Source organism: Paroedura picta, chromosome 4 (genome assembly GCF_049243985.1).
Source record: "Paroedura picta isolate Pp20150507F chromosome 4, Ppicta_v3.0, whole genome shotgun sequence".
Classification (NCBI taxonomy): domain Eukaryota; kingdom Metazoa; phylum Chordata; class Lepidosauria; order Squamata; family Gekkonidae; genus Paroedura; species Paroedura picta.
Window position 1 is genome coordinate 100,979,751 of NC_135372.1, and position 16,130 is coordinate 100,995,880.

The 16,130-nt window shown below is 43.1% G+C and overlaps 1 protein-coding gene across 14 annotated transcripts in view; it reads left to right on the forward strand.

The window, feature by feature from the left end:
* The window catches only part of TMCC2 (transmembrane and coiled-coil domain family 2), a 96,862-nt gene extending 86,151 nt beyond the window's left edge, over window positions 1-10,711 (forward strand). For all 14 annotated transcript variants that reach the window (XM_077334703.1, XM_077334702.1, XM_077334706.1 and 11 more), the window contains one exon: window positions 1,076-10,711. In XM_077334703.1, coding sequence (XP_077190818.1) covers window positions 1,076-1,387 — 312 coding nt within the window. In that variant the 3' untranslated portion in view covers window positions 1,388-10,711. The remainder of the gene's footprint in view (window positions 1-1,075) is intronic.
* Window positions 10,712-16,130: the final 5,419 nt, after the last annotated feature.

Here is a 16,130-nt window from a genome sequence, read left to right on the forward strand (position 1 = left end):
TCAACAAGATTTTTGGGGTCTAAATTTTCAAGAATCAAAGCTGCCTTCATCAGAAAACAGTTCAGCTAGTAGGCAGACTGCAGTAAAACTGTGTTATATGTTTTTAGATTGTTTGCAGATTGTGAATGCTGGGATACCTAAGGCAACTGTTCTTAAAAGGTGCTAGTCATCCTAGAGGAGGAGAACGGGGCTTGGATCTGATGGGTGCAGAGCTTCATTAAGAGTTGTAACTTTGGATCATCAATATACAGTCTAGTCTTAATGCTTCAGTGGCAGAATAGTGAATAACAGTCAGATATGTAGAATTTTAACTTGGTCTTCCAATCACTCTACCACACTGTCTTAATAACGCCTAGGCAAAGCTCCATCATTGTACGTCACTGTTATTTCATTCAACGGTAAATAATATACAGGCTCATGTATGCCTCTAATGAGCAAAAGTATGCCGTGTGGAGTATTCTTCTGCCCCCATGTGGCAATGGGAGGGAAATTAAGTCAGACTGATGGCATTTGCTTTATTTAGAAGAGAGCATTGTTAAGTGGAAGCCATATATTGGCTGAAAACCACATATGCTATGTTGGATCCATAGGTGCTTCAGTGGGTCCACAGGGTAGGTCTATAGGTTCTTTAGAAGGTCCACAGGGTAGTTCCTATAAAGTAAGCAATATATAGATCGTTGCTGCATTGACACAAACCCAAGTATGTGCATCATAGATGCATACCGGACTTCCTTTTCGCCATGCATCTGGTGTAGTATCATGCCCAAGTCAAATAAATAAACCTTCCCTGTTAATGATGAGACTGAGATGTCCTGAGAGCCACTGTGGTGTAGCAGTTAAAAGTGTCAGACTAGGATCTCAGAGATCTGAGTTCAAATTCCCTTCTAATCTGGTTGGATAATTTTGGGCTGCTTCCTCTCTCTCCCCCTCTCTTTCAGCCTAATCTACTTCATACAATTGTTATGAGGATAAAGCAGGGGAGGGAGATCTATGTATGCCACTCTCAAGAAAGAGAGTATGTAACAGAAAAACATTGTTAACGTTGGTCCTATCCCCCCCTCCTTTCTTGCTACAGGAAGCTGTGGAATCCTGCCTGACCCGTGTCACCAAACTAGAGTTGCAGCAGCAACAGCAGCAGGTAGTGCAGCTGGAAGGCGTGGAAAATGCCAATGCCCGGGCCCTGCTGGGCAAATTCATCAATGTCATCTTGGCCTTGATGGCTGTGCTGCTGGTCTTCGTGTCCACCATTGCCAATTTCATCACACCCTTGATGAAGACCCGCATGCGCCTCCTGAGCACCACCCTGCTAGTGATTTTTCTCTTCCTCCTCTGGAAACACTGGGACTCCATCACTTATCTCCTGGAACATGTGCTGCTTCCTAGCTGATTCCTCTGCCAGCCAGATGCCAGGGGTTGAGGGGCATTTGTTTCTTCCTGCGGAGAGGGGGCAGAAATGTGGAGGCTTCCAGTTCACTTCCTTTGTTCATTCAGAGTATGTACCCTTCACTTGCTTTCCCGGCACAGCCATCTTTGTAAACATCCAGCATCAACTCAGCAGTAGGGAGTGTAGTTGCATCACGGCTTGTGAGAGGCCAAATAATTGCTCCTCCTTTGCAAGAGCTTGTGGAGAGGCAGGTGAAGACTATGAAGAGCTCTGATAGCTTTCCTTTAAAGCAGGCAAAGTGATGCTGATGGCAAAGCAGATCAGAATGGTGTTCTCTGGAGGAAGCTTGTTCTGTTTTTCCTTGAAAAGCTCATTCTTGAGCACAAGGATAACCTCTGAAGACAAAAGTTCAGCACTGAAGGTGAACTTTGTTGAAAATTTGTGCCGCATAGGAATATGCACAGAACTGAAGGAATAGAATGTACATATCACACCAGCTTATCCAAATCACAAGGATATTTGATTTCCATTCCTGTAGAACAGCCGATACGTCCAAAAGTATAATAGGGCATTTTAGTATGAAAGATTTGTCGTCCTAGCTGGTTGTTTTTACCAGTGGAGTTATCCCCACCTGAGACAGGATCTAAGGAGAAAGTATCTACCATTCTGGTGCAAGCAAACTCAATACCTTTGGTTGGATTTGTTTTGTTTCTTCTTTTTGCTTTAGTATGTTATCTTCAGGGACTTACATGAAATTCTGATATTGCATCTGCAGATCTTACAAGCTTTGCAAATGTGTGTGTGTGTGCGTGTGTCTTAATTTATTGGTTTCAGAGTTCTGTTTCTTTTTTGGAATTGTGCATTGGGTAAAAAAATTCAGTTGCCTTTACATTTTCCATAGTCTTAGAGAAAACATAGATTGGAGAGGAGCCTATTGGAATGGTTTAACAGCACTAAAGCCTCTGTGCAAATCAGTGAGTCTTCAGGATTTTGGCAAGGCTTTATCAAATTGTACCAAGAGTAAATTTACCTGTTGCTTGCTGAAAGACACAGTTCCTCATCTTGACATATTCAAGCCATGTTATTTACAGAACAATGCTGTAGTTGAACAAAGTCCCCAGTGCTTAGGATCAGGTCCTCTGGTGGAGATTGTCTCATAAAAGGGAAAGCAAATGATCTTCCGTTATGGATTCTGCTGCACTTCTGCAGTTTTTGTTTCATGAAATCCAAACAAAGTACTCATCAGCCACATAATTTTGTTTTACAGTAAAAATATTAGGGCTTGGCACATTTTGAAGTCTTAAAATGAAACGATCTAGCTGAGGTATTCACGTCTGATGATGTCCTCCCGTTTTTGAAAGTACAATTGCTGGCAAAAGAGAGGTGTAATCATAACATTGGGCTTAGATGTGGCTAGTCAAGGGATGCTGAGAGACCAGAATTATGCTGTCCAATCCAAAAATTCAGGCTGGATCAAGTATGTGCAATGGAGTGAGATGGTAGGGACCTGTGCTGATAGAATTGACTGCACCACTTCAGACTGGGGAAGGGTTGTGACATTTATAATGCTGTTTTATGTTTTAAAAATTCAAACTGTAGAATCTAGTATAGTAGAGAGTGGGTTAAACTAGAGCATCCTCCTTGATTCACTAGTTTTCTATTTGTAAGGTATTTTTTTCAAATACATGGATTTTTGAAAAATCGTGTTCTTCCTCTGCATTTTGAAGTGGTTCTGCATCAAGTCTTACCCTAACTTGCATGTGTGCAGCTGGCCTCACACAGATTAAGAACATGCTTGTGTAAATTTGTCACTGGAGAGTTCTTTGGGCTGTTGCCAAATGGGTATGTAAAAGGAATAAGAAGGGCAGTTTTAGGCCAAGAAGTATTAGCGTCTTATATGAGTCTTGCATATTTTCTTTAATTGCTGATCCATTGTACTTTATGACCCATTTCAGCTTGTGCAAACAACTGAGACAGGAGATCCTAGAATCCTAGTATTGCCAGATTCCACATGTGGGGTGGGTGGGAGACGTGTCATTAGTATGGAAGGAAGGATTTTGGCAGATTCAATTACCACCACCACAACACTACAGTTGGAGAAAATTCATTCCTCTGAAATTATTCTTAGAAGTCCTAAAGGCAGAAAAACTTGTCTGTGACTTGCTTTCCCCTTTATGGTGGGCTTTTCTACTGTCTACTTATAAATTTCTCCTTTGTTATGCAAGACATCATTTCTGATTTTTACTGTGTAACTTTCTAGAAAGGATCATTATGAATACAGTGAATAGTTTAAATTCGTATAACTGGCTTTCAGAACCTGCAGTTAATTCTTGCATCTGAAAATGTAGAGAAGTTAATTTTGTTCATTTCATTCATTAGGATCCAAGATCAACCAATGAAGTGAAGTAATTTAAGTTTGAGGGTAAAGTAACTGAGCCTCAGAAGAACTCATATCCTCCTATTGTCACCGTGTTGTGTAGAATGGTCATTTGGCCTTTGGAAGGAGCTGGCTTTTCCCAAGGAGGCCTCTGTTGACAACCTCCTGTCCTTTCAAAGGAACATTACTATAGTCTGTCTTTAATAATGTCCAGAGATGTGAAGATCCTAACTTTTTAATACATATCTATTTATTGTGTGTATTTTGGGGAGGGGTCAGAGAACCAACATACCTTTTATTTATTTTACTTATTTATTTTGAGAGTTATATTCCACCCTGTCTTTGAAAAGTCAGACATGCACATATGTCTTCTGATCAGTTATAGAAAGGGCTGGTTTTCTAGTGGAATATGCACGGGTAATTTTTTAAATGATGTTAGGATGACTTGGAAAAGAGCTCTGAGTGATGAGAATGCTAATTGTTCCAGAGCACCAACATCTTGAGCTCTCTGTCCCCAAGAAAAGATGCAAATGGGTGGGGTTGTTACCTTGTGCTAACCCTGAGCCAGTCCCTTTCAGTTTAATGGGTGGAAGGGTCGATTGTGCTGCAGACGGTTTGCTTGCAGTATGAGTTTAAAGCTGCTGCTATTCATGACTTTATTTATATTTTTTGTAAATGGGCTAGAGGAGTGTCCCTGTGCTGGCTTAGTACAGCAGGAGGAGGGCATAGCCAGCATGCATTTTACAAAACTGAAAATTTGCTAAAAGTACAGTTTTATTACATCTCTTTTTTACAGTAGGCTGTTTATGCCCATGATCCTCCCACTGATGTAGATTCTGTGATAAACTGGATATTTTTGAATAGTACATGGAAGCGTGGAATGGTAGAAGACTGTTTGGCTGATGTTCCCTGGCTTGTGTGCACCAGAAGCAAACAATTGCAATAGTCCTTTGTGGCCTTAGAATCATGATTCCATGGTTTATTTATAGTCTTTCTCCCAAACCCCCCACCCAAGCCCTCCCCCCCCTGCCTTTAAGGAGGAGTGAACATGTGGCAGCACACTGCATTTCGCTGGAAATATACAGCAAAAGTAGCTTTCACTCCTTCCATGCCATCGTCAGACCCCCTGTACTGTAGGCATGGAGGACTTCCACGTCCATGTCTGCAAGCTGAAACAGTATCCAACACTCGATGGGTGCAGTGACTTGCAGCGCTGTCCTGGCAGAAGCCGTGTTTCATGGCTGGAATCCTGTGGCTGGCAGCATCATAGGATCATCACAATCCTATAAGCGAGCCTGTGATGATCGCATGAGAGACATTTCTTGCAAATTGGCTACGAGTGGTTCTGCACCCACCCTGCATAGAAGAACCATGTGGTTTTGTCATGCTCTGTGATATTTTCAAGGATGTGGTTGCCAGAGGAAGCCCAGGCCACAACATGACATAATGACCCTTTTCTGATGCTGTTTGACTGTATTTATTATGTATGCTTGAATCTTTCCCCTCCTCTGCTCCTTTCTTTCCCATCCAAAGGAAGCACTGCTTTCATTTCACTATATTTTTCCATTCACTTTTTTTTTTAATAAAAAAGAGTTTTAAAACATTGGCAAAAGCAAAAGCCTTTTATTTTTTAATTCCTGGGGTTTTGAAAGTGAGAGGGGAAAACACTTCTCAGAGGTATGCATTGCAATGTGTCACATGGTGGATGGGAAGAGGCTACTAACTGCAATCCTAAGAACATTTTTCTGAGACTTGCTTCTGAGTAGACCTGCCTAGGAATGCACCCGTGGCCACTATTACTTAGAAGGTAAGGTTGATTTAATAGCACTATGGAAACAAAGGCTTTATTCAACCCCATGGAATCTCGCCTTGGCTTTAGGGAGTCAAAGCAGGTTTCTCTATAGGCTATGGCAGGCGTAGGCAGTGAATTCTCAGAAGCAAGGAGAAAAGGGCAGAATGGAACTCTGTCATCAAGCTAGTGAGCCTACAGGCCTTTGCATAGCTCTTTGTGCCCTTCCCAACTTCTGCTAAGGCAGATTTATTCTTATTAAAATATCTGCAGCAATACCCCCCCTTATATGGGTTCCAAGGCAGCTTACAAATATCCATTAAAAAAAAATGAGATAATACATAACACCACTACCAAACTGAAAAGGAGCTTATAAGCAAGCCTGGAGCAATACGACAAGCAGATTGTCATAATTTATTAATGTATTTATTTTATTTGTGCCCTACTTGTCTCACTGGGAACCAAGGTGGATTACAAAGTGCAAGAAGAATGAATGTATTCTGTATTGTGTCAGCTGCCATAATATAGTTAACATTTTGGTTTGGCATTTTTAGCGGAAAGCAATCGTAACCCTCCATCAGATCTAAGAGATTACTAGAAATAGGGCTGTTTGCTGAGATGACAGGGACAACCACAACGGATACTCCATACCTGAAAAGGTCAGGACCCCCCCCCCCCGCCCCCATGGCTATTGGTAAAAGAATGTAAAGGTAAGGTTTTGTGGTGTGCGATGGCTGCAGAGTGGCAGAAATCTGCTGGGTGTGTGGGGGCTCTCTCCAAACAGTAAAAATAAATACTACCCATTGACCGTTTATGCACTGGGAACTTCACTGCCCCAGCTCCCATGCAGGAGCACAAATTGGGGGCGGATGAAGTGCACCGGGCAAATGCTCCCCCATGTGGGTGCAGGAAGAGGTGGGGCAACCTGCCATGACTAAAACTCCAGCCTACAGCCCAGCATGAAACCTCCAGTGCGTAAATGGACATTGTGTTGATCATCACCAGGTTGTGACAGTCTTATCAGTGGCCCTGTCCAGAAGAATCCTGTGAACCTTCCTTATATCATTTCACACCACTAACGCTGCTAACTCCATGAGGACTATTTGGAAGGATAGCAGCTTTCCAGTATATCAGGCAAGGCTTTTGGACATCAGCTCTCTAAGAGCCCTTAAGGAAAGTCACCAGGGCAGAGTCTACATTTACTTTGTTTATTCCATTGTCAATCCTGTTGAATTCAGATCACTTTGAACTCGGATCTTCCTCTTCCCCCCCCCTCCCCATTGAAACAGGAAAGTCTTCTGCACATGGTTAGGGTAGTTCAGAAGGGGGGGGGGGAGCCAAGCCTCTTTCTTTTCTTGAAGGTTGGGGGGAGAGGAGCCAAGCAGGGAGCCTCTTTCTTTTCTTGGAGGGGAGGGGGAGAAGATCGAAAAAGAAGGGAGAAAAAATCCAGGACCGACAGAAGTTGAGAGAAATTAGGGGCTTCTCCTTTAAGGCAAATTCGTCACATGACCACCTGTGGCCAATCACGGGTCCTCTACCACGGAGGAGAGCCCCGATTCAAAACAATGCGATTTTATAATATATTCAGGATTAAAAGCACTCCAAGATATCGCACAATAAAGGTAGGGTCACTCCGGATCAATCCTTCTTGCTGCAGAAGGAAAATTTAAATCACCCCAAATCCAAACGGAAATCGCATTCTGTGTAGAGGGCAGGGACTGAATTGGTCTGGGGTTGGAATAAAAGCTCCGTGCAGTTTACACCCCGGGCTTGAATCCATCAGTGACTTCTGTATGCAGTGTGTGTGGGTTACCACTGAGAAGAACTCTTCTCCTTTCATCATTTTGTAATATCTTTAAAAAGCTTTCTATGAATTTCATTCTGTTGTCCTTTCACACAAAACCCCTCATTTTACTATTGTGGACCACATCACGGAAAGGGTTTTCATGTTGTGCTAATTAGATGAAACCCCACAGCCTAGAAGATGAATGGAGCTAGGCCCAAAGGCCAGCTGCACACCAAGGGTGCTGGAGTTGTTCTGGCCAGTGTTAGTGCTTTAACTGCAACAGGAGCATGATCTATATATAATCAGATCTCCTAATGCTCAGGTTGGATTTCACCTCTTTGCCTCTGACCTACTGAGACACTAAATCAATCTGAAATTCAAACCTAGGGAGGAAAGTAATTTGACATGAATGGTTCCAAACTGGGGCTTGCAGCTGAGTTGATGGGGGTAGTTAACGCTAGCATAACATACACAAAGGGAGGAAATTTGAGGGGTAGTTTCCTGTGCCTCTTGTTTCCCCTCACATAGAGTTGAAGAAGCCAAGATGGTGTGGTTAGAAAGCAGATGGGCTGTTGTTGCTTTTGTTATGTTTATATCCCAATATGTATACCTTCCTTAATTCTCTCAGTAAACATTATATAGAAGCTATGCACACATATCTGCATGATTGATTCAATTCTTAATTCCAACAAGAGGGCACAGTTTTGTTGTCACATATAAAGAGTCCTTGTCAGCCCGCACATCTACTGTGTTCTCCAATGTGCACTTATTTATCTGTTTAGAGTTTTTGCCTTCTAATTCACACAGATTTAGAACAGGTTACTATGGATATAAAAGTAGAATATCTTCCATTAGTGGTTAAGAGTGGTGGCCTCAAATCTGGAGAACCGGGGTTGATTCTCCACTCCTCCAGAGGTAGCCTTGGGCCAGTTACAGTTCTCTCAGAGCTCTCTCAGCTCCACCTACCTCACAGGGTGTCTATTGTGGGGAGATGAAGGAAAGGCAAATGTAAGCCACTTTGAGATTCCTTCGGATAGTGAAAGGTGGGCTATAAATAACCATTTTTCTTTTCCCAGATGATGAAGCACCATCATATCCAGCAATCATAATTCTATGTAGGCATCCTTTGTTTGAAGTTAGACCTTTGCGTGGATCCTGTTGCCCATCTGCCACCATCTCAAGTTAAAGGATTTAAGGTAGCAAGGGTTGAGGTGAGAAAACAGATAGAGTAACCTGCCCCAGCTAAATGATCTGAGTTCACAAAAGGCAACTCGATATACTTGCTTGGAGAACCATTGGACTGGATCCTTATTTTACAATCAGTTTGGCCAAGACAACCTGTATTTCTATCATACTGCTTTCCTTCCAAGGAGTTCTGAGCCATGCACATGGTTCTTTCCTCCTCCATCTTGTCTTCACAATAATCTAAGAAACAATGAGTGGGTCAAAAGACACTCAACAAACATCTTGGCTGAGGAAACACTGAACTTCCCAGGTCTTAGTCCAGCACTCTAGCTGCAACACTGTTGGCAGAGTTTAAATATGCAAAGGAGTAGCACACCAGCTGCTTAAGAATAAATTGCTTTATCGAGAATTGGAACAACTTTGTAAAGAAAGAAAAGAGGCCTAGCAGTCTGAATGATTAACTGTTTTTCTTCATCTGAAGGCAAACAGGGAGGAGGTGACCTCAAAGGAGCAGGAAGTCTCCAATTGAGCCAATCAGGACAAGGGAGAAGAGTATTTGAAAAATAACAGGAAGTTCCTGGCCTAAATATACTAATTACATATCTCCTCTGATGACCCTTCTAGGAAAGTCTGCTGTAGAATCATGCACACTACAGATCTTTCACAGTCCAACAAACACTATACTGTATTTCTACAGGTCCTTCAGTCAAAGTCGGGAAGAGCAATGGGATTTATTTAAGATGAAACAGTCCCTTACTTATAAAGGTGCAGGGCATTTAAACATGTATTTGCAGTGGTTGTATTCTGTTTTTCATTTGGGCATTTCTTAGAACAGCATTTTAGCCTTACAGCCACCTGTGAACATTATAAATCAAAATAAGTGCTGTGAGTTGTGCCCAGGCCAACAGACTGGAGAAAGCCAGATAGACCCTGGACACTGGTGTAAAGTGATTCACCCTGTTGATCCCATCATTTTGCTCTCCCTTCAGCCTCTAAACAACTTTGCAGTACTTTGCATTGAGAGTTGTCAGACTGAATGCAGAAGAGTTTTCAGTGTTCAGTAATCATTAAGTGTAGCTGAATCCATCAAAATTATTCATACAGCCAGTCAGAAAAATGAGGAAACTTGACTGATAGAGTCTGCATATGAGTATGTATATCTCACCTCTACTTAAGGAGCCTCTAATTACTACTAGAAATTGTGTTCCAGGAGATCAAAGCACAATGACTCCAAATTGAATGTCTACCAAAAGCGCATGTGTGTTGGGGAGTTTCAGGTGGGTAGCCATGTTGGTCTGATAGTGCCCCTTAGCTGGTGATGGCAAAATCAAAGGGTTGAAATGTTAGTGGGAAAACTGGTGGAAATTTTCCACTGGACAAGCATGGCAGGTGAGAACAGTTTGGAAGCCATTGCCATAGCCTGGTCTTCTCAAAGCACAACTGTTCTGTTAGCGAAAAGCTGTACGTGGCACAGTCGGCAGTGAAATTCAGGTGTCTGATTCAGAAAGGAGCCCATACTTCTAGCAGTTGGTCTGAGGGGAGAATTGTGACTGCTCCCCCATGGGGTCAGAAAAGCTCCACAGAACAATATTTGCTTTCCCACAAAGTCTGGGAGCTCTGATGCCTTCTGAATGTCACCGTTTTAGAGGTAGAGTGCTTAGGAGAACCTACAAGAAATTAGCCTACAACAGCTGGGAAAACAACCCTGCTTGGTGCTGGGCATGAGATGGATGGTGCCGCTTTCAGCAAGTTTGATTTAGCTTCTGAGTTTACAGAGCTAAAAATAACAGCACTGCAAAATGAAACCCTCCATGTCTGAGACAGTCTTCCATCGCAGAGCATGAGCAGAGAGCAATCATGTCTGCACATGTGCTCTGCAGGAACACGAGTGTGACCCATTCCTCAGCATGTGGTTTCCACATTCTTTCCACTGAAGGTACATCGTAAGGATTGTCAGTATATGTTGCTGTTGGAAGGATTTATAGGAAATGCCAGAAAATATTAGGACTGAGGGGTTTTTTTTAAAGGAGCAAATAGTACAAAAATGAAAATCAAAGATGGGGAAAAATCTGTTGATTTTATCAGGTTGAAATACAGTGATGGATTCTGGTTTTCTTTAAAACTCCTCCACTGGTATAATTCTAGTCATCGGCTCCATAGGATTTGCAATGACTAACACTTCCAAAATATATTATCCTCAGTTTAAGGCAAACGTCTGTTAACTTCCTTCATTTGTGGTTTGTATGCGTGACGTATAAATATAATAGAGCCCCTATAAACTCTGGGTTTTTGAGGACTTGCCTCAGGTTTCTTTGTTTTCTTTTTTCCCCATGTTAATTCATTATCTGACTATGTTTGTAAAGGGGTTTGAAGCTCCTTTTGATTATTTGTTTTTCCTAAAAGTGACTTACATCAAATGGGATGAAAAGCAGGTTTCTGTTGGCTACAGTGTTTTACTTCATGCCATTAAATGTCTTGTAAAAGAATACCGTAAATAAACTTTCAGACTTTGAAATCTCTAAAGCAACTTCCTTCTTGTATTTCATTGAGAACTATTTTCAGTATCAAATTTCTTCATTCTTCAGTTGACAACGGGCTATGTAAACTTTAGTTGAAATGTATCAGGCAGTGGCTATATCAGACTCTTAGACATACAAGATGTGTTTAGACTCAGAACACCAACAATATGGGTTTGCAAGTGCAAAGAGGATCACTTACTATGCTACATAGTAAGTATGGTGTTATTTTACTTGAATGGTAATAGCCTTCCCCAAAGAATCTGAAAATGGATACGCTTACTGAGAACCCAAGGTAGGTCCCCTTCAACAGCTACAATTCCTTAAGTTCCACTGAGTGGGGAACAAAATCATTATTACATTGGTTTCTATCTGCTGTGTAAATGTAGTTTGAGTCTCCTTGAGACATTGGCTCAGGTCCCATCCGGGAGCCTGTCAGTTGAAGACCTTGAAAGCAGGAAGAGACTGTTCTATTGATCCCATTGCCAGTCTGAAAAGAGCCACCTTTCAATTTTAGTTGCATTGTGGCATTTTCTGTGATTTCAAGCAGAAGAAAGGCAGCTAATAAAGGTTTTAAATAAAATAAGTATCTTCAAAAAGTACACAGAAAGGGAAATTACTCAAGGGCTCACCTTTCCAACTGCTGAAATTTCACAAGGAGGATGGTTGAATTCTTGCTTCTATGCATCTTTTAAAGCTATTGTGGGCCTTCCAGAATCTAGACTTGGTTGCTTTACTGAATATGGTACTTGCAAGGTGAATACCTGAGGTTTAAGTTGTAGCTTAATACATTTCAGTGTCATAATGATGGGTGATTATTGATTCATGCCTTTCTTCTACTTTAACTAATGTCTACTTTAACTAAAGCACTATTGGCATGTGATTAATTTTTCAACATGCCAAATTTACTCTGGAATAAATTAGGATTAAACATTGACCGTACATCAACCGCATTGACCCATGAGACTTTGGATCTGATAGCCTTTCCAGCATGCACATAGCTTCTGCTAGCTGAGAAAATAGCAAGTGATGAGAGAATTCTCAGGTTACAGCTTTGGAAAGCCAAGAAGAGATGCATATAAGGAAGGTAATTTTCCTCTGCCAGCATTGGGTGAAAAGATTCTGTCTGGGGGCCCATTTATCCAGAGCTATCTCCCACACCACATAGGGCTGCAGCCTTACTCTGTTAGGTGGAAGCAGTCTGCATGGCCTGCTGTCAAATACGATGCAAACACCTACTGGAATGATTCATTATTAAGACCGGAAACTGCATTGTAATAGGAGCTACTGGGAAGGCCATGGAGCTACCAATAGGGGCAAACCAATGGGGGCGGGGGGCAGAAACTGCACATACTTATCAGGCAAGCAGTCATGTTTGTTAGTAATAGTAAAACCAAATTTGAACTTGGTAGCACCCTAAAGACTCACCAGATATTCCAAGGTATAAACTGGAAATATTGCTGGGCTTTCGACAAAGCTACTAATATGTGTTCAGCAGGAAAAAAAGGGCTTCGGTACTGATGAGATTTCCTCCCCCCCCGATATGGTAACAGTGATAAGAATTAGATTACACAGGATTTAGGGATAATTCTCCTTATACGGTTCATGGAAATTTGTTTGTGAGAACCACAAAAGTTAGTGATAAAACCAAATATAGGAAAATAGAAACAATGTATTATTAGAGCTCAAAAATATTTAAAAACCATAAAAGAATATCTTATCTATTCAGCACACATAAAAGATCTCAGTGTGCACATCACAAATATCAACAGGTCAGACGTAATGTGTTTTGATCATACTGATCTTCATCAGAGGTCAGTATAGAGATACATACAATCATATATAACAATTTTTTCCCAATTTACAACAGGGTGGGGAGGAAACTTCTTTAACCTGATATGGCTGGTTCTGGTCCTGCAAAGTATCTGTACTGGCAGAATCCTCAGCCGACAAATATTTCCTATTCCTTCCCTGGATACTGGAAAATCCCACTGTGTGCTGCCTGTCCAAAAAAGTCCAAAATGAGAGGAAGGAATATCTGTGCTGGTTTTTCAATATATTCATGAAGATAAATGCACAGTTAGTGTTACTCTGTGTATACTTACTTTTTGTACACAAATATGAAACACCGTATACAAAAATAGGGATGGATGAGTTTACAAGTAAGCCAAGGATACGGCCACACATTCCAGGGATCAGATGAACATATGCTAACTATTTGATCCCTACTCTTCACAAGTACGGAAGACTTACAGACCACATCGAGGCCTAATTAGGACAAAGGTGACTGACTGTCCACACCTTTGGGTTTAATCAAAGAGAAAAATTAGGTGCCATGGTATATTTTCTAGACCCTTGTTTATGAATTAAAGAGCTGTGGAAAGTGAAGAAAAGCTAATCTGGCTTTGAAGTATTTCTAAAGAACAGGGAGAACTTGCTTATATCAAAGAGTCCTTTGTGTCTAGCATTATCTAAAACAGGGCTAAGTTCTTATGTAATGGCTGTATAATCCAAGAGATCTCTTGATAAAACTATGATGGTATGCCGCAGGGGCATTCATGTCACAGAATGTAAGAATCAGTCATTACGGCACTGTAGCCAAAGCAGGAAGTTTTCCCGTGCTTCTAACCAAGCAGAGACAAGCAGGTATCGAATGACTTGACTTAGGCCTGGTGTAGGCATGCAGCGGAATGAAGTGGTAGAATGGACTTCAGACCTTACGTTCATAATTTGCTATAAGTGCAAAACTAATGCCACACGCTAAGGGTTAGGTTTTCAAAAACTCCATCCAGTTAGGTTACTTGCAGGGAGCTGTTTTATGTGTAGACTAGATTATAAGCCCATTTTAAAGAGTAATAAAATGGGCGCTAGGAGGGCTCAGGCAAGGGCACGGCGATGGCGAAAGGGGTCTGTGTGGGCCGAGAGAAGGCTTCCCGGGCCACCCCCCACCCGAGGCTGCCCGAGTCCTCCTAGCGCCCATTTTATTACTCTTTAAAATGGGCTTACAATCTAGAGCATCATCACACCCAGATGCAACCAAAAACTATGCTGCAGAGAGGAAATACAGAGCAGATACTTGAATGTCAACCTTAAAAGTGCTATTGGACTCAAGTTTTGTTGTGGTACTTCAGGTCAACATGGCTACCCACCTGAATCTATGTAATGTGCTCTCAGTGGCTCACATGGCAAGAAGCAGACTGCTGTGTCCTTTTACAGCTTGATGTTTCTGTACAGCTTCTCTCCCACACCATAAATCCATCCTTTGAAGTTTGCGTGGAGTGTCTCACCTATTGAAGAAGAAAGCGACTGAAAGAAGCCATTTTGGCAGCCTCTGTGCGATCACCCCTGGAGAGCCTGCCTCATGGCTAGGGAATGAGCTGGCCTGCAGCTGCGTTCCCCCCCCCCCCACCCGAGGCTCTCCGGAGCCTTCTGCCGGCCGGCGGAGCGGCCTCGCAGCGTCTACGACGCTGCGAGGCCGCTCCAGCAGCCGACAGAAGGGCTCCCGTCCCGCTTCGCGGCTCCTGATTGGCCCCTCCGAGTTTTTATCCCGGACAGGTCCCGCCCTAACTCCTCCCCACTACCCCTTACTCTTTTATTCAGTCCGTGGCGCCCGTGGCGCCACGGGCTGTGTACAGACTAGTAAACAAGCCCGCTGCAGCTAAATGCAGCGGGCGCTAGACCACGGAGCCTCCGCAGCCATGCAGAGCGCGGCTGCCGGGGCTCCGTGTGTCAGGGGGCTGACGCTTCGCGCCTGCCAATTGGCCCGGCCGATGGTCTGTCACGAGGAAGGGGCCAATTAGGCCCCTTCCTCATCACGGACAAAGCCCTCCACCTGAGGGCTTAACGAATTATTTAGTCCACGGTGCCAGCGGCGCCGCAGGCGTGTTAAGGACTAGTAATCAAGCCCGTTGCCCTTGAAATGCAGCGGGCGCTAGTGGCTGGCAGACTGTTCCCGGGGCTAGTGGGAGCCTTAGGGAGCCCCCCCCCCACCGCCAGCGCGTGTGTCTGAGGCTTCATGTCCAGTGGTGTGTCCGCACCGGCGCCTACCTGTGGTCATTGGGGTGAGGAAGGAGATGTCCGTGGGTGGTTAGCAGCGGGCGCCAGGAGAGAGGTTGGTGGGCGGTGGCCCGTTGGCGGTGGCGCGGCTGGCAGGCGTCCTTTTCATGGGCTCTGCGTCGTGTTGGTTGTTGGGGCCAGTTGCCGCGGCGAAGCGCCTCCCGAGTGGTCAGTCCGGCGGCAAGGGACCAATTGCGAGCCTCGCTGTGTGCGGCTCGTAATCAGTCCCTTGCTGCCGGACTGACAATCGGAGGACCCAATCGGCAGGCGCTTTGCGCCTGCCGATTGGCCCCCCCGATTGTCAGTCATGAGGAAGGGGCCTATTGGCACCCTTCCTCATCACAGACAGGGCCCTCCTTAGGTGCCCTTAGCCGATTATTTAATCCGCTCCGCAGGAGCGGTTTAAAGATATATCACATAGATTGGAGAAAGGAGACTTACAGGCAGTTACAATTCTGGCCTTCAGAAGCTTTGGAAAGAAACATAATATTGTATCTTTTCATTTTACCCACTAGAGGCCGCCATGCTTTCACTCAATATAAACTTAACTTTAAAGGAAAGGGGTGGTTCTTTCAAAACTAGTTAGGCATGCACAAAAAGGAGAATTTTAACTCTGTGGATTTCTTTTCTATAATGAGCTCTGGGGAATTTAATTTTAAAATGCATTATATTCTTTATTATGTTTTACTTCACAGCAAAGTGAAATGGTCAATTGTTAGTCCATCTTTAGAAACAGGGAAGGAGATGTAGCAATGGTCCAAGAAGGAGTCCAGAGGCACAGGTCATATTAATAGTTGTATATCAGAGATAAGGGCCCTTTTTGCATGCACAGTTTAATTCTGCTTATCACTTAATTCAACCCAGTACCCCTTGCATTTGCATCCTATTCCTTCACTATGCACATTTCTTTTTTCTCCAATTTTTCTGTTGCAAATTGCAGAGTATGACTCTGCCTACTAATGAGAAAAATCAGATTACCAAGGTGTTTTTGTTTGTTTGTTTTTTGCTGCTGCTGGTTGGTCTCTGCTGATTTATCT